Source organism: Phodopus roborovskii, unplaced genomic scaffold (assembly GCF_943737965.1).
Source record: "Phodopus roborovskii unplaced genomic scaffold, PHOROB, whole genome shotgun sequence".
NCBI classification, from domain to species: Eukaryota; Metazoa; Chordata; class Mammalia; order Rodentia; family Cricetidae; genus Phodopus; species Phodopus roborovskii.
In genome coordinates this window covers 2,216,235-2,234,937 of record NW_026126516.1, presented here as the reverse complement: position 1 = coordinate 2,234,937, position 18,703 = coordinate 2,216,235, and the positions used below count along the sequence as shown (strand labels likewise).

Sequence of the window (18,703 nt, the reverse complement as noted above, 5' to 3'; positions counted from 1 at the left end):
GGTACATAAACTGGCCTCGTCCTGTGATGCCAGCAGAGGCCGGTTTCTGCCTGTGCCTGTCTGTGGGATTCATATCTCCTGCTTTGCTGCGCTGCGACTGACACTGTCCCCTTCTTGTCTGGCCTGAATACTGAATCAAGAGGATCTGACTTGGTCCCGGGCTCCCTCTGAACTACCCCTTCACCCCCCTTTGTTAAACTCAGGCCAGTGGTGACCCACATTGTCAACAGAGTCCCACTTTCCAGTGAGGTCCAAGTTTAGGATCATCTGGTTGTAGAAGGAAGAGTTCCCTTCCTTATTATTTGCTGTGTTGGGGAATCAAACCCCAGGACCTTGTGCATGCTAGGCATTTGCTCTGCACTGAGCTACACTCCAGACCATTAAATATATTCTTGATTCTTGGATTTCTTCTTTGAGTCTGCTAGCCTGGCCTCTAGGGGACGGGTGAGGCTGACAAACACTGGATGCAGAGCTTCCCTCCACGCGTGTCCTTCACCTGGTTGCTTGGCTCCAGGGGCCTGAAGGCACTTTGTTTGGAAGTCCTGTGGTCACGACCCTGGCCTCTGTCTGATGACTCTCCTGTTGGTGTTTGCTCTTCAGGAACTGAGAGAAGACAACATCATCTTAATCGAGACCAAGGCCATGTTGGAGGAGCAACTGACCGCCGCCCGGGCTCGCAGTGATAAAGTCCACGAGCTGGAGAAAGAGAACCTGCAGCTAAAATCTAAACTCCATGACCTGGAGCTGGTATTAATGAAGCGGGTGCCATGCACAGAGGCGATGGCGGGGGTATAGGAGGGGCTGTGTCAGCAGCAACTTTCCGACTTAAGAGAAGAGCTTTCAAAGCTCAGTGGCTCAAGTGGGCACTTACTGCCCTCGAAGCGGCTAGGGCCTTACTTGTATGTTGCTTCTGCAAGGGTGAACACACACATCTTTTCCAAGGGTCCTCAATGGCTCTTGAGTGGGTTGAGCACTGGCGTGCCATCCCCGTCACAGCGTATGAGAACGGGAGACACCTACTTCACAGCTAACAAGTTGCCCATCAGCAGTGTCGTGTTGCAAAGCACTGTTCTTGTGTTCCTGTATCCAGAGTGTTCCCCTTAGGACTTCCTTCTTGGCCTCAGTGGCCCGGTCAAGGGACTGTCCAGTAGCAGTCCCTGTTGCAGTGGGGCCCTGAGTGGGGTGTTTGTGTGCAGTTCTCTGTCTGGAATGAAGCATGCTGTCCTTCTGAGTGGATGGTGGCTGATACTTCATGTCTGAGGCCAGTCAGACCTCTCTCACATTCCCTCTTTCTGCCCTAGGATCGGGACACAGATAAGAAACGGATTGAGGAGCTGCTGGAAGAAAACATGGTTCTGGAGATCGCACAGAAACAGAGTATGAACGAGTCGGCCCACCTGGGTTGGGAGCTGGAACAGCTGTCCAAGAATGCAGACCTGTCCGATGGTAGGTGGTGCCCAGCGCTGGGACCCAGCCCCACTACAGGCCCCGCTCATCCAAGAGCTGAGCCCTTGGATGGCTCTGCGCCTTCCTAACAGCCCATCCATTCTCCACGAGTAAATGTGATTTCCTCAAGTGCCATTTGGAGCTGTTTCATTATGGTCGTCCCCAGGGGAAACGTGAGCGGCCTGGCAGCCCGGATGCCCGGAAGTAAACTACAAATGAAGTGTTGGGATTTCTTGGTTTCCCATGTGGACACTCGGGAGCTTCCAGATCACAGCTCTTTGCTGATGACTGAAAGACCTGACACTAGAAGTGTCCCCAGTGATCACTAATCCTTATTATAAATGGACCCCGGACATTATTTGCCCTGTTCATTTGCATAATTGGGCAAGATGGATGCAGCCTGTCCTGTCTCCCTAGTGGGATTGCTAAGTGGCTACTGCTCCCCAGTCTCAGGCTCTTTATGGATCTTCCAGGGGGAGAGGGGGTGGGGGAGGGAAGTCCTCCTTGTTGGCACGCACTGCTGCCCTCTGCTGGTACCCTGAGATAAGGTGTTCATTATGGGAAGGGTGGGAGACTCTGGTCAGCGCTGCAACAGGAAGCTCCAGCGCTCAGCAAACAATAAGCCAATTCCTGTGTTTGAAAATAGCCACGTTCACCTTTCCCATGCACCCGACACAACAAGTTAGTATTGACTCCGCGCTTGACAAAGCAGGCTTGGGCATTTGGCTTGTGTTAGGTTTGAAAGACATCGATAAAATTTCCCTGAGCCTACCACCAAGGTCATTTCTCCTGGTGCTCTTACCAGCTCTGAGCGTGAGAGCAGTGAGTTAACTTGTTTCTGTGGACACTGAATTGCATCTGCTTTGATGCCTGTGTACCAAGCAGCGGAGGTGCCTGGGAGCCACACTGGGTGGGTGGGAGAGGGCATTGTCTCTGCCTCTGAAGTTCAAGTCCACCAAGAGGAACTTCTGCTCCCTGGTGGACTGGAGAAGCAGTGCAGGGCCAACCTCAAAAGCTTGATCCATTCACACTGACTCGTATAGTTTATAAACCCTTTAAGGTCAATGGCCGTGGTTGATTTCTTTTTTTTTTTTTTTTAATTTTAATTTTAAAGGTTACATTTATTTATGCACATATGCATACTGAGACTCAGGACAGTTTGTGGGGATTGGTTGTTCCTCTACCAAACTGAGGTCATCAGGGTTTGTGGCATGCACCTTTCCTCGCTGAGCTGTCTGACTGGCCACATGATTTTGTGTGCATGGGTGTTTTTGCCTGCGTGTGCATCTCCATACTACCTTCATGCCTGGTGCCCACAGAGGCCAGAAGAGGGTCTTGGGTCCCTTGGAACTAGAGTTACAGGTGATCTGCCATGTGAACCTAGGTTCTCTGCAAGAGGACCACCGAGCCATCTCTCTGGGCCTGTGATTTATTCTTAAGTGATAGTGTTGCTTGGTCTCACTATGTTGCCCAAACTGGCTCCGTACTTGTAGGCTCAGGTGAGCCTCCTGCTCCATTCTCCTGAGTAGATGGATTCAGCTGTGCCTGGCCCTAAATCCTTCAGATTGTGTCAGGGTCTCATGTGTACCAAGCACATACAGTACCACAGCCTCACTAGCAGACACTCTGAAAGACAGAAAGACTTGGAAAAGCCTGACTTGGAGTGCTGGCTCTGTTACTTGTGACCTGGAGCTTGCCCTCAGCCTCACGGGAGAAGACTGAGGCTTTAGCCCGCCTGGCCCTGTTTATGTTTACTATGCCCGTGAGTCCCGGGTGCAGGGTGGTCTGATGAGCGAGGTTTTGTGCTCAAGGTGGAGCTTGCTTGAGTTGCTGATAAACTGTTTGCAGTCAGTGCCGTTGTTGAACTGTAGAAGCTTGAAAGTTATTCTGCCTGAGTCTCAGCATGGGAGGATCAGAAACATGGACAGTGGTGAAATACCTAAATTGAGGTCAGTGAGGCAGCTCAGCAGGTACGGGTGCTTGCCGTGCCTGAGGACCTGAGTTCAATGCCCAAAGCCCACATTAGAGAAGGACAGACAGAGTCAGCTCCTGCAAGTTGTGCTGACTTCCATGTGCCGGCGCTCATACACAGGCTCACATGTAAATAATAGTAATAAAAGATTAACACTTAAAATATTAAATTGATATAGAATCCACTATTATAAAAATGACTTCCATATAAATGTTACAGGAATACTCTCCAACAGGAAGAAGTAATGGACACACACATAGCTGACTATATAAATACACCCATACACTGTCGCTTGTATGTATGTGTCTTCGGGGATGGTCATTTGGCACTGGACCACTTTGAGGGCCTCTTCCTTAGGGAAGACTTTCTCCTGCTCTCAACCTCCTTTAGTTGCCTGTAATTCTTTGCTGAGGTTGAGATCCCACGTGAGTTCCCCTGTTGCACGTTAGCTCGTCTATTGGTATTATCCTGTTCGGGTTTTGTTCGGGCAGCCATGATGAGGAGACCTCGTGGTGTAGCTTCTCTGGCATTTCTAGGACATTAACTTTCATAGCCAGCTTCTTGTTCCTCTGGCTCTTACATCTTCTCACCCCTCTTCTGCTGTGACCCCTGACCTTAGGTGCCACTTTGTGCTTTAGATGGATCAGTTGGGACTGACTGCATTTCCTGTAATGATCTCCATCTGTTTGTTGAAGTCCTATAAAGGAAGGGTACATATTCTGAATATAGTTAGGCATTATGCCAGATTGGTAAAGTATGGTTGTAGGTTCTCCCTCAAGATCCATGTTTTTTTTAGCTGACAGAAGGCCTACCAAATGTCTCTAACCCTGTGTTGATGCTAGGATTAGACATACTGTGTTGTCATAGTCCCCTCCCTGTTGCTTTGGGTCTTTAAGACTGTCTGGCCTGTTGGGTCTGTGCTGTTGCTTTGGTAGGTGATAACACAACAGAGGACACAAACACTCTTCAGTCCTTAGAGTTGCCTAAGGATCTGACACACGCACCATGCATTGGGTTTGAACATGCATGGATGGCTTTGCTGTGGACCTCAGCACCTTCTGTATTCTCAGAGCCGCTGGGTGATGAGTGAGAGTCAAGAGTGGAAGGACCGAGAACATCCGTGGTCCAGTGTGATGAGCGGACAGAGGAGGGACTGAGGAACAGTCCTGGCTGTTTCTATAGGGTGTTTCAGGCCTATTGTTTGCCTCCTGAGAAGCCCTGGGACTTACCCCCAGCTTTGCATCTGCTTGTAGGAGGAAAGGACCAGGAAGTCTAGTCTTTGACTCTCAAGAAAGTTGGGTTGTGTGAATGAAGACAGTAGATGCCTTTTAAAACATTTACCTCATCTCACTCACTGAGACACCTAAAGCAGCTTTGCATATGTTGTCTGACTTTTCTTCAGTGTAATTGTGAGGTCGGGAGAAACCTCTCCTGTCAAGGTTCTGGCCCAGGCTGGCCAGCAATAGGCATATATATACACAGACACAGCTTTCCTTCGCTCACAGTCGGCTGGTCACTGTGCCCTCTCTGCTGAGCAGCCTAGAGGTCCACTGCTCCTGGAGTGGACACAGAAAATGCCTGCAGCCCTTGAGCCAGTTGAGTGAACAGCACAGTGACCCAGGTTCCCGAAAGTCACAACTGGCTCCTACGCTGTAACCCTTACGCTCGAGATTGAGTGGACACAGCTCTGCCAGCGGAGGCCCTCCCCCTTGAGTGCTGAGAACAGGAGGAGGGGTGCCCAGCTCTTTGGGTTTGGCTTGTGTCTGGGGGTGGAAGCAGGGGTTCCCAAACTGCTAGGCTCTGACGGACTGGGCCCTTCAGCCTCCAGGAAGTCCTTCGTGTTCGAGCTGAACGAGTGCGCCTCCAGCCGCATCCTGAAGCTGGAGAAGGAGAACCAGACCCTCCAGAGCACCATCCAGGGGCTGCGGGACACATCGCTGGCGCTGGAGGAGAGCAGCCTCAAATGTGGGGAGCTGGAGAAGGAGAACCAGCAGCTTAGCAAGAAGGTGACTTCCCGGGGCAGGCAGAGGGGCACCCAGGGTGCGTCACAGGAAGTTCGTCCTCTGGGCCCCTTAACACACCCGTTGCCAGACTCCAGGGGGATAGCGACCGGTTCCTTACTGGGCTCTCCTGGAAGGTCTGTGTCTGCATTCTCTTGATTTGCTCCTTAGTCCCATATAAGGCACCTGGGGCAGTGTGGGGAGGGGACAAGGTCTGCTGGCAGGAGACCCCCCCCCAGGGACCCTGCCTCTGCTGCTCTCTCTCTCTCCTCTGCATGGGGCGTGGGTCAAGCCCTCCTGCTGTGAAAAGCAGCTTCTCCTATCCCAGACAGTGAGGGTCATGTCAGGTAGATGACTGAGGGAGGCTGTGAGGGTATTGCTACAAAGTGACACTGGTACCTTTTCCCTCAAAGGCCTGTGGGAGCTGTCTGTCTGTCTAACGCAGCTCACTTGGCTAGACTGCTGTCACACAGGCTGGATCTTTAAATCTGCAGATTGAAAAGTTGCAAACACAGCTGGAGAGAGAAAAACAGAGCAACCAGGATCTGGAGACTCTCAGTGAGGAGCTGATTCGGGAGAAGGAGCAGCTGCAGAGCGACATGGAGGCCCTGAAGGCTGACAAGGCCAGGCAGGTAGGCGTTGCTGCTGCCATTACCACCTCGCTTCCTCATGTGAGCAGGAGGGGCTCTAAGGGGCACAGCCACGTCTCCACCTTCTCCCGTATCTGGGATGGACATTTGGCAATGTCTGCAGGCAGTTCTGATTGTTCTCACTCTGGGAAGGAAAGGACCAGGGTTCTTGGCACAGTTGTTTAGTTCCATTCTGTGGCTGTGACAAACACCGTGACCTAAAGCAATGTAGAGGAAGAAATGGTTAGTTTCAGTCTCCAGGTGCAGCCTGTTGTTGAGGGAAGTCAGAGAAGCTGGAACTTGAAGGCTTGGTACCCTACATAGCAAACTTGGGGAAACTCCCTCACAGCTGAGAAAGTACAGTGTAGAGGAGGGAGGATGTGTGCTGTCTGACTCTCTCAGGCTCATGCTTCATAACTTTCTTACGTAGCCAGGACTATCTGCCTAGGGAATGCTGCTGCCCACAGTGGACTGGGCTGGGCCCTCCTACATCAACAAATAACTAAAACAGTCTGCCACAGGCCGCTGCAATCAGGGTAGTCCTTCAGTTGAGACTCCTCCCTGGCAGCTCAAGGCTGTGTCAGGTTGACGGTTAAAGCTAACTAGGGTGGAGGCTGCTGAACATTCTGCAGTGCACAGGAAAATGGCCCATTTCTAAGAGCCTGTTAGTAACAGGGCAGAGCCCTTGGCAAACCTGCAGGGTTCTGTTTGCTTCCACCTTGAGAAGTCCCAGGGCACCGATGCAGTGGCACAGTGGTGCCATCAGGGCCAGGCCATTTTAAGGCCACCGAACATCTCCAAGGTCTGGACAGAAGGAAGCGCAGGGCAAAGAACAAGGCTGGGATATCTGATATTTGAGGTTTTTGGCTTCTGTTGTAGATGAATAGGAAGCAGGGAGAGGAAGTTCAGACTGGCTCTATGCATGAGGGAAAGCCAGGTGGGCCCTGGACGTGCAGCTTCCTTTGGGAGGCAAGTACCAGGCAGCAGGCACCGTAGAGTTGCTGTTGAGTTGCAGCCCCCATGTGAAACCAAATCACTGGGGCGTGGGTTCCTGCAGCATCCTGGGTCATGCCTAATGTGTTTGCTCATAGATAAAGGACCTGGAGCAGGAGAAGGGCCACCTCCACCAGGCTGTGTGGTCACTGCGGGAGAGGCCACAGGTCAACAGCACGAAGGATGTGGAGAAGGAAAACAGAGCCCTCCACCAGGCTGTGACTGAGGCTGGCAGCAAAGTCAGCCAGCTGGAGCTGGAGAAAAAGCAGCTGCACAGAGACCTGGAGGAGGCCAAGGAGAAGGGAGAGCGGGCACAGGTGCTGGAGAAGGAATTGCACCGCCTGGAGGAGGAGAATGAGCAGCTGGCCAAGAAGGTGACCTCCCTGAAGACAGTCACTGAGAAGGTCGCAGCCCTGGAGCATGAGAGCCAGGGTTTGGAGCTGGAGAACAGGACGCTGAGGAAGTCCCTGGACACGCTGCAGAATGTGTCTGTGCAGCTTGAGGGCCTGGAGCGCGACAACAAGCAGCTGGACCAGGAGAACCTGGAGCTGCGTAAGATGGTGGAGGCCATGCGCTTCACCAGCGCCAAGATGGCACAGATCGAGACAGAGAACCGGCAGCTGGAGCAGGAGAAGGAGGAGCTGCGCAGGAGTGTGGAGCTGCTGAAGACTCTAAGCAAGAAGTCCGAGCGCCTGGAACTCAGCTACCAGAGCGTGAGCGCTGAGAACCTGCGGCTGCAGCACAGCCTGGAGAGCAGCAGTCACAAGTTCCAGGCCCTCGAGAGGGAGCTGGGCGAGCTGGAGGCCGAGCGCCAGTCTCTGAAGCGAGACCTGGAGACTCTGCAGCTCACCAACAAGCAACTTGAGGGGGCCGAGAAAGACAGGAAGGCCCTGGAGCAGGAGGTGGCCCAGCTGGAGAAGGACAAGAAGCTGTTGGAGAAGGAGGCCAGGCGCCTCTGGCAGCAGGTGGAGCTCAAGGACACTGTCCTGGATGACAGTGCTGCCAAGCTGTCAGCGGCCGAGAAGGAGACCCGTGCGCTGGACAAGGAGCTGGCTCGCTGCCGAGATGCGGCCAGCAAGCTGAAGGAGCTGGAGAAAGACAACAGGGACCTCACCAAGCAGGTCACTGTGCACGCCAACACGCTGAGCACCTTGAGAGAGGTGAGCTTCAGCCAAGGGATGGCAAAATGGGCCTGTATCCAGAATGGGAGGTTCTAGGATGGAGGGGGACCTTGGTGTATACCCTGAGGCTGAGCACAGGGTAGCTGAAGGTCTGGTCAGTCTGGGAGAAAAGGTCTGGGGTGGTCTCACCGCTCATTAACACCCCTGTGATAGCCATTTCCTTACTCTGTGCCCTTATGCCCATGCATTGGTGCTTAACACCCCTGATCTCCTGCACAAGAAGCTTAGCCACACAGTACTCTGGAGACTGGCTCGGTTCTAGCTCACTGCCCTTGCCCAGCATTTAGAGGCAGCATTGAGCTGTGCATATTGCCAACCTGGGGTGAACCCAAAATTCCCCTAAATTGACCATATATTAAAAAGAGCCATAAATCAGTCACGTATCAGGGCTGCTCCATACCAGACCACATACGGTTAAGCTGTTCTGTTTTTGTTTTTGGTTATGTTTTCGTGTTTTTCCGCATGAAGTAAGTTGCAGGTGTTGGGGGGTGGTTTTCTTACAATTACTTATTTATTTGTTTGGTAGATGTTTGGTAGCCACATGTGGAGACTAGAAGACAACTTGAGAGAATCCGTTCTCTCCTTCCACTGTTTGGGTTCTGGGGATCAAACTCAGGTTGTCAGGGTTGCGGGGAAGAGCCTTTAGCTGCACAGTCATCTCACTGTCACGTTGAAGTGACAGCAAGATATGTAAGCCTGTAGATTGACTTTGATAATTTCGGGTCCCTTGCGATGATTGTTCTTGGCATTTCCCGCTCTGTTATTTTAGTTTTGGGGCCTCTTTCGATTGTTCTCGGAATTTCCCACTGTTCTGTTTTAGTTTGGTGTTCTTTTTTCTTCCTCTTTGGTGTTGTGGGTTGAGCCCATGGTCTTGAGCATGCTCACTGAGCATCGTCCCCAGTTCCTACTGTTTCAGTGGTCCTGATGTCCCTGCCCCTTCACAAACGAAGCAGACAGGTGTTAAGGACATATTTCTGGAAGTGGAATAATGGGTTCGAAGTGTGTGACCGCCTTAGCGTCTTTCTGCTTCCTGGATTACCTGCTCTCCTCCCCTCGGTACCTTTCCTTGGACTTTTGTCCGTTCATCACCGAGTGGCTGTCGAACGGAGTGGCCTGACCTGCAGGTTTCATTTCAACTCCTGTTCCAGGTGGGGGTCAGCTCACTGATGGAGGTACCTGGCTCCTTTTAGCTTGTGACTAAGCCATCCCCTAGTGGAATGTCCTCCTGGTTCCTCAGCATGTGGCAGGTAGACAAGGACGAGATCAAGAGAGAAAGAAGGAGCAACACTCTGGAGCTCAGCCGAGGCAGCTGCAGCCTGCTGTGTGCCCACTGAGAGGAGGGAGGTGATTTCAGAGTGAGCCCAGAGCCGTGACAATGTAGGTTGCATCAGGGAGGCACACAAGCCCTGCATGCCACCCACAGTCCGTGTCTGTACAGGGCAGGCAGTGTGGGCTGTGATGCAGTTACCAGTCACCCAAGGATCTCCAGGGCCTGTTACACAGAGGCATGTCCCCCTCACCACAGTCAGGACGGTCCTACAGCCATCAACCATCCAGGTGCTGTTCTACTCCTGTGTTCAGTTTTGAAAACAGAGTCTTGCTATATAACTAAGGCTAGTCTCGGATTCCTTGTATAGGCCAGGCTAGCCTTGAACTCTTGATCTTCCTGCCTCAGCCTCCTGAGTGCCCCGCTCCAAGCGGCTTTGACCTAGAGCACCACCGTTTCAGCACTAGGCTTGGGCAGTGGCCGTGGCAGGTTAGAAGGCCACCAAGAACACATGCCAGCTCTTCTCTGCTTCATCCAGGGGCTGACCCTTGTTACTCTAACCCACAACCATGGCCAGAGCTGCTCACCCAGCATCAGCTGCTAGCATGGCAGGGAAATCTGATGGTGGGATACTGCCCCGCCTATGAATTGGTAGGAGGGATAGCTGTGGCACCAGGCAGGAGGTAATAGCTGCCCTCAAAGAGCTGCGTGGGGATGGAAGCAAGAGAGATTGGGGATGAACCTTGAACTCATTGCCCACACCGTGAAAAGTTAACCAAAGCCGGGGTTTAAAATAAACTTCTTTGGGTGTGGAGATGGGCGGCTTGGTTGGGTGCTCACCTAGCATGCATGAAGCCGTGGGTTGGAAACCGCAGCATAAAATCTGGCATGGTGGTGTACACTTGTAATCCTAGTACTTGGAGGGGCAGGAAGATCAGAAGTTGGGGATCATCCTCACCTACCCAGTAAATCCAAGGCCACTCTGAGTTACAGTAACAACAATAAGTACCATCTTCCTCTCCTTGCTTTTATATTCATAGTCAGTGTTGAGGATTTAATTACTTGCTTAATTTGTAATTTAAAAAGTCAATCATATTAGTCGATCATTCTCACTACTAAAGGTAAACACAGCAGAGTATTTCTGACATATTTTGGGGAAGGACATTATGGATCCATGTTGCCGTGTGGTCTGTTGTTTCCAGCACCAGGAGGGCCAGGAAAGGGTATTTGCCCCTGTCTTTTTGGTGGAGCACCCTGGAGTTGACCACCTTGTCACCTAGCTTGCTTACCTGAAACATCTGAAATAGGCAGGCTTGGGGAAGAAGTGGCTTGAAGGTGTGCCACCATCATGAGGCTCCAACACCTCCCTGCTGTGCGTCGGCCAGACTCTTGTCCACAATGATGTTTCCTGTCTCACAGGACCTAGTGCTGGAGAAGTTGAAGAGCCAGCAGCTGACCAGCGAGCTAGACAGACTGAGCCAAGAGCTGGAGAAGGTTGGCCTCAGCAAGGAGCTGCTGTTGCAGGAGGATAACGGTCACGGTGACACGTAAGTCCCTGTGTGCTAGCTAGCACTGTGCTCCCCGCTGCGTCTGAGTGCCCTGGTCTCAGCCCGAGGCCTTGAGTTCTTCTTCACTGTTGGATTCACTGTGTGACATGACTCCGTGTGTCTGTCCTTTGTAGCTCAGGACTTGTCTCTAGAGAATCTCAAGGAAGCACGGAAGGAGATTGTTTTGTGTGATAAAGAGGCTGTGGTGCTGGAAGCTAAACCCGGGGCCTCTTGCGTGCTTGACAGGCTCTGCACTGACCTGCACCCAGGAAGAGCCCACATCTCTTTTCATTGGATGATTGCCGTTTTTCCTAGCTGTGCCTTCTTGAACAGCTTGACTTTTCAAAGAAATCTAGTATGGTAGCCTCTTCTTGATTTGTTATCAAGAAGACTCTCATGCCTGCTTTGACATGTCCGACGCGGTGGGAAGGCGCAGGCATGCCATGCACCTAGCATTGTGACCTTAGACGATTGCTGAGGTTTTCTGAGATGGAGTCCCCCATCTGTAAAGTGGCAGTGATAGACCAGCGTCAAGGAGCAGCTGTAAAATGTAGTGGTGATGTTTTGTGTGATGGTGTGATGGATGTGTCAGCCAGGGAACCCTGGGAAGGGCCTTGGGTCCCTGGAGCACCTTCTGCAAATGGCACATAAGACTAGCTTAGTGGGAGAAGGGTGTGTGCTGGCCACAGGGAGATGGATGGGATTAGGGGAGAAGTGACTGAAAAGTACTATTGCATCTTTATGTTTTCAGAAAATGCAAGGTTTTGGAAGGCAAAAACGAATCGGCATTGAAGACAACACTGGCCATGAAAGAAGAAAAGATTGTGTTTTTGCAGGCCCAGGTGGAAGAGAAAGAAAAATTGAATCACCAACTACAGATTGAACTTCAGATGGTGAGGGTCAGGCTGAGGTCTCGCCAACCAGACCTCTTCCATACTCTCCCCGGGTAACCAACGCAACCAGGGCGGTGTTCCGGGACAGATGAGCATGCGCTGTAGGGTCCTGAGGGTGCCGGCCTCAGGGTGTAGGAGCTGGGTGTAACAGAAGCAGATGCATGGTGGGGAGGAGGCTGTGGCTCAGGGCAGTTGTCCACCTCCAGGGAAAGTACATGAGACAGCCCAGCACCCAGCAGGGCCCTCCCTTCAGGCTCCTAAGGCCCCTTAGATGGGATAGGACCTTATACGAGTATATGTGTCAGCTCTTGGGCACATACAAGCACCTGTTCTCAAGTATACAGACAACACGTGGGACACATGTACACAGTCTACATGCACATTACGTGTTTCCCTCATTCACACTTTCCACACATGTTAGTAGGGTACTTTGTGTCCACACACACTTGTGTGCATTCCGTCTCCATCTACGGGTGGACTGCAACACGCATGTTTTCCCATTTTGAACATGTGACACATTCCTTTGGTTACAGAGTTGATTTGGGATCTGAAGTCAGGCAGGTGCACAGCTGGCAGGGCCTTTGTGAGATGTAGGTCTTCCTACGCCTGGTTTTGCCTCTGGTGTGTGGTGTAGACCGGAGGCCCAGGCGAGCCATAGAACCTGCCTGTTGTGTAGCTAAATGGGGGACCATGGAAGATATACGTTCATGTCCCTGCCTTCCCTGTCCTCTCGAGGGAAACACGTAGCAAAAGGAGAGCTTCTGGCTTGTCCCTCCTCAGGGGATGAGTGGGTAGGTGTCGGAGGCTTTGGTGAGGGGCCCCTCCCTACCCGCTTCTGCATGGCTCTGAGCCTGCTTTCCAATTCTGCTTCAGGTAAAGGACGAGCGTGAGCAGCTCAGGCAGACCCAGGAGGACAGAGCGCAGGCACAGAAGGCACTGAAGCACCCTGAGGACGAGGTGGGCACCAGTCACCAAGAGAAAGAGGCCTGGGAGCCCAGTCACAAAGAGGCCACCATGGAGCTACTCCGTGTGAAAGACCGGGCCATCGAGCTAGAACGCAGTGTGAGTGTCCTGCCCATGAACTGACCATCCCTCCTGTTAGCAATTGCCCCCATGGGATATCGTCCCTGTGAAGAATCTGGGGTGGCAGAGGGCCATGGAGGCTATTGGATATAGTAGGACACTTCCTGAGTTGTCCTGGCCAGTCCCTTAGGTGCCTTTCTTTGTAGTTCTTCAGAGTTTCTAATGCAAGGGGCACACCCAGTCTCCTGGCCTCCTGTGACATGTCCACCAGCCAGCCTTCATCCCCACAGTGTTCTATTTACCAGAGCTACATCCCAGTACCACAGCCCAAGCAGTATCTAAACAAAGCTTGATTGGCATGATGTACATGTGGTCTGGGCTACTTTCCCACTGCAGTGGTCATCTTCATTGTTGGCATAGAGATGATGTGGCTACCAAACCTGCAAGTACTTACCCTTGGCCCTTACCCGAAAACGCTTTCCAGTGCATGCTTGTCCCCCTGATTCACAACAGTGACGTTCTGAAGTCTGCTGTGATGGCTTTTCAATAGATGAGCTGAGACAGAACATTAGAGCCTCTCTCAAAGTCACATGCCTATAGCCTATGTTCTGTCTCCTAGCCTGGTTGGTGGCATAATAGGTATGATCTTAGTCTCCTACTCTTTTTTTTTTAATATTTTATTTTTATGTGCATTATATTTTGCCTGCATGTGTGTCTGTGTGAGGTTCTCAAGTCCCCTGGAACTGGAGTTACAGACACTTGTGAGTTGTCATGTGGGTTCTGGAAATTGAACCTGGGTCCTCTGGAAGAGCAGCCAGTGCTCTTAACTACTGAGCCATCCCTCTAGCCCTAGTCTCCCACTCTTAAGTACCCTGTTCACTTGCTGTCTCAAATATAGAGACGTCTGTTGCTGGGGACTTGAGGTCTGTTGGTCGATGGGGAGTGGCTTCAGCTCACAGAAAAGTACTTTTCAGAGATTTCATACCAACGGGAACAATAGAGTCGTGAGAGTGGCTTGTATGCCGTGTGCCTCAGGTGTTGGGCAATGGCCTTTCTGAACTTCCTATTGGTTGTCTGTTTCCAAGAGGGAAAGCATTAACTTCCTGAGCTTGTGGAACCCCAGCTCTGGCCTGCATCTATCTACCCTTGAGGGTTCCGTTAAACTCCGGGGCCTACACCAGAGAGAGCCCGCGCTAGCCATACTGTGTGTAACTGGTGCATGCTTCCCCTCCAGAACGCAGCTCTTCAGGCTGAGAGGCAGCTGCTGAAGGAGCAGCTGCAGCACCTGGAGACTCAGAATGTGGCCTTCAGCAGCCAGATCCTGACCCTGCAGAAGCAGAGCGCCTTCCTGCAGGAGCATACCACTGCACTGCAGACCCAGACCGCAAAGCTTCAGGTAGCGGGACCCAGGACGGTGGGAGCTGCAAAGCCAAGCACGGGGCACCTGGGAACTAGGTGGTTGTTAAGAGGCTTGCAGTAGACAGGGGTCTGCAGGTAGTAAGTAGGGTGGCTCATGAGACTTCTATGGCTGGGCCTAGAGTTATCTGGCTAAAACTTCCTTTCCTGGCTTTTCAGTTTATACAAGTGAACCTGATACCCACCACACACACACACCACACACACCACATACTGCCCACATGCATGCACACGCACACACACACACACACCACACACCAAAAGAGAGAGATTTGGAAATAAGTAAGCTTGGTCAAACTGTTTAAGCTTGGTCAAACTGTTTCTGTACAGTACAGCTTGGCAGAGCTGTTTTAAACTGATGGAGGAGGAGCTATGGCCTGGCTTCCATCTGCTGGAAGCGGTCAGTAGGGCCAGCATCACAGCCCACTTATCAGGTGGTTTTGTTTGTGCTTAGTAGGTGGTAGGAAAATGAAAAGTTGCTCATTAATGTAATTTCTGGGAAAAGCTGGACAGTTACATGTGGGGCAAAGACAATAAACAGGAAATGTATTTGGCAAAGAGGTTGGCGTTGTTTCCTTAAAATAAGAAAATAGGATGTCGACTTGTTACTTTGTTTTTGTCGTGGAAAAAGTCTCTGTCTGGCTTTAATACCAGTAATTCTAGCCCCTGTTCAGTTTTCTAATGTTTGGGATTATGTTAAAATCCAGATGAACGGCCTATTAGCGAAAACGCGGAGCACGCACAAGTCCTCAGTGCAGGCCCTAGCAGAACAAAAGTAAATATGTAAAATTCCATCAGGAGACAGACAGTACTGGTTGTCTGATACTCTATGCTTGCAGATTTTCTGTTGGCTTACCTAGAAATAATGGCGTGTAAGTGGCTTACCTAGAAGGATGATTTCCGGAGATGGTTCAGGATGATAACCTTTCCATAGCCAGTTTTTGCCCCTTCTCCCGCCAAGCCTCCGAGTTCTGGTAGCATCACCCATGCCTGGCCTGCCCTGAGGTCCCTCTGACGCTGCCTGTGGCTGGTAGTCCTGGGCCTGCTCACCACACACAAGGCTCTGATCTCCCTCCCTCTCCCTGCAGGTGGAGAATTCCACATTGAGCTCCCAGAATGCTGCACTTGGTGCGCAGTACACAATGCTGCAGGGCCAGCAGACGGCCAAGGAGGCTGAACATGAAGCTCTGCAGCAGCAGCAGGAGCAACTGGCAGCTGCTTACAAGGCCCTGCTTCAGGACCATGAACACCTGGATGCCCTGTATGAGCGCCAGTCCTCGGAGTATGAGGCCCTCATCCGACAGCACAGCTGCCTGAAGACGCTGCACCGGAACCTGGAGCTCGAGCATAAGGAGCTTGGGGAGAGGTGGGGCCTGGAGGGGAATCGTAAAGCCTGTGGGGCAGGAGAGGGCAGGGGAGGCCTGTGGGACAAGGGAGGCACGGGCTGGGAAGAGGGAAGCTGGGTGCATAGACGTGAGATGGGAGAGAGCCCTGAGGGTAGGGACACAGCCTGTGGAGGAGGCACCTGGTGTGCTGAGCCCCTTGGGCTGTCCCGGAGCTTCTGGGACTTTCCTGAAGCCTGCATGCATCTCCGTTTCTCCCCCGCATTTCCTCTTGGCGGGCTGCTTCCCATTGTTGGCGCACCTGAGCGTCCCCAAAGGGGAGGAAACAGAACCTTTAGCGATTTCTATTTCCCTTTTGTTTGTCCAGCTGGGGATTGTGGCTGGGGACACTGGGGTAAAGGGGCGCCATGGCTCACCCTGTCTCTGGGTGAGCCATGGGGACACTTAGAGACCTGTTCTCTAAGAATCTTTTCTTCTTCCTTCACCCTTTTCCCTGCTCTCCTGACCCACAGCCCTGGGAAAAATCCTTCAGGCTGCCTACGTGTACGGTTGTGCACATTTACTCTCTAGACTGCCTCTTCCAAGTCTAAGTCTAGATTGCTTGCTTTAAAAACCCAAGTCCTCCCATTAAGTTAAACCCTGAATGCACAACGGCACCCACTCCTGTCATCTCGGCACAGTTGGGAGGGGGAATCAGGGAAGGAGGGAGCATGCTCCGAGTCCCCAGGTGCCCTCCCACGGTTACCCACACTGCCACTCTTTCATCTGCACCTGCTGCTATTTTTTTTTAAGGTTAATTTTCCATATGTTGAAATACATAAATGTTAACTTTTCACCATTGGCAGTCCCAGGTCCTGGAATGTGTGTCATTAAAGTCGCCCACTGTTGGCTGAGCCCCTGCACTGCGGGTTCCAGATCTCTGAGCAGGTGTATCTAAAGTCCCCTGTCGCCAGAGCCTGAGAACCAGTGAGATGTACATTAGAAGCAGGCTTGTCCAAAGAAGGAGCCCACAGGAGCGGGGCAGGAGAGAGCCAGCGTCACCTTCCTGTGTTAGCGTTTCCGTCCAGCCCACCTCTGCAGAGCAGCTAGCACCTAATACACTGCTTATGTCTGGCGGGAGTGGCTGATGTGCAAGACGTTTCCATTGTAGGGATCTACGAATGTCATTGAGCCAGAAAAGCCTTGTGTGGGCGTTGCTGGTACTTCGTGGGTAGAATGGTGATGATAATGGCTTTCCCACCAAGTATGGCCTTTTTGCCGTCATATAGCCTCTCCCTCCCATCTCCATCCTTCAGGGCTGCCAAGATGTTGACTTTTCCTTCCCACTAGATGGTGGGCTTCTGCCTCTGGACACCTTTATCCCCTGGCACGCCCCCTGCAGTCCGTACTGTACATGCAGCATTTGTTGGACCTATGCTACATACATGATGCCATGTCTGCTCATGAAAGGGGCTGTGCCCCTGACAGACTAATGCAGCGGAACACACAGCATTGACCCTAATACAAGCCTGATACCTGCTCACAAGGTCTTTACACAGGCATCCTAAAACAGTGTCTTCTTTGGGTCTTTTGAAAGATCTTTTTTGTGTGCTTGTTTCTTTAAGACAGTGTAACCCTGGCTGTCTTGGAACTTACTCTGTAGAAGAGGCTGGCCCTGAACTTAGAGATGAGCCTGCCTCTGCCTCCCAAGTGCTAGGATTAAAGCCTTGCTCCACCACGAGGTTAATTTATGTATTTCATGTGTGTAATTGTTTTGTCTGCGTGTACATCTTGCACACCAGAAGAGGGCATCCTATCCCAAGGACTACAGTTATAGACAGTTGTGAGCCACCAAGGTGTAAGTGCTGGGAATTGAACTCTGGAAGAGCAGCCAGTGCTCTCAAGCACTGAGCCATCTCTTCTCTCTCCTTTGAGTCTTAATGACCATTCGGAGGAGGAAGGATTTTGTAGATGGAGTTGTGACTGACCCTGAAGGTCAAGGTCCTGGCTGGTTGGACACACAGCTGGAGGCATAGTCTTCCGTCTGTGCAAGGGACTCTGTGTGCCCATCACATGGGAGTCACAATAGTCTGGGTTCTTTTCATTTGACACTGACTCAAACTCCTGCCAGATATTCACTGTGTCTGTCAAGGGCTCACTGGTAAGCGAGACTCCAAAGACTTGTGGGCCGTGGGCTTGGTCTGTGTGCTTTGCTGAAGTAACACAAGGGAACCCTTGCTGGTCAATTTGTGGCCTTTATTTGTCAAACTTGGATAATTCTTCACAGTCATTATCCTGGCTCTGGAAGCCAGACAGATCCCCTCGCCTTATCTCTATGCTCCACCATGTTGGGGCCACTTCTGTACTTTGGCTAATGGCCTTGAAAACATTTGTCTTTGAATTTCCTAACCAGGTCCCTTGCATGGGCTGCAGTGAGATGACCCAGGCTCCACTGATGTGGAAGGTAGAAGTTAGGAGACTGGAGACCCCATCAGTGAGACACATACTCGGACGAGGGGCGGGCTCCAGGTTTCCTGAGCCCGGTGTCAGAGAAGAGTGCCGAGATCACTCCTCTTCACTGACTTGGACATCCTGGGTCTTCAGCAGGAAGGGACAAGTCAGGGCTTGTATCCACTCTGCGTTCTGCTGCCCCCCAGTGACAGCTTTGCAGCCTACAAGGACTAAGAAAGAAAATTCAAGGGAGAGAGAGAGATTTCAACTCCCCCCACCCCCAGTGCCAGTGGGAACAGAGATGTGGGCTCCCATGGAGTGAGGAGGGTGTGAGCAGGGATTAGCTGTCTCATACAGTGGAATTTAGCTGTTTATTTTGTGGTTTTCTTTAAATTTACTGGTTCATAGTGAACCACCTTGTAACATGAGTCTCTAAAATAAAAGGCTGTGGAGTGCAGCCCTTATGCTCTCAGGTAACCTACAAAGTGGGCCGGCGGTGACAGGGAAGCCAAGGGACCAGAGGAAGGGAGGGGACTGTGGGCCTCTGGGAGGTCCCCGACCTC

The 18,703-nt window shown here is 51.8% G+C and overlaps 1 protein-coding gene across 2 annotated transcripts in view; it reads left to right on the top strand.

Annotated features, from left to right (window-relative positions):
* Positions 1–18,703, top strand: part of Ccdc88c (coiled-coil domain containing 88C) — a 115,513-nt gene that overhangs the window by 72,757 nt on the left and 24,053 nt on the right. For both annotated transcript variants that reach the window (XM_051196472.1, XM_051196473.1), the window contains 10 exons: positions 601–747; positions 1,302–1,446; positions 5,240–5,424; positions 5,913–6,050; positions 7,139–8,200; positions 10,908–11,035; positions 11,787–11,928; positions 12,802–12,990; positions 14,186–14,347; positions 15,456–15,733. In XM_051196472.1, the coding sequence (XP_051052429.1) occupies positions 601–747; positions 1,302–1,446; positions 5,240–5,424; positions 5,913–6,050; positions 7,139–8,200; positions 10,908–11,035; positions 11,787–11,928; positions 12,802–12,990; positions 14,186–14,347; positions 15,456–15,733 (2,576 nt within the window). The remainder of the gene's footprint in view (positions 1–600; positions 748–1,301; positions 1,447–5,239; positions 5,425–5,912; positions 6,051–7,138; positions 8,201–10,907; positions 11,036–11,786; positions 11,929–12,801; positions 12,991–14,185; positions 14,348–15,455; positions 15,734–18,703) is intronic.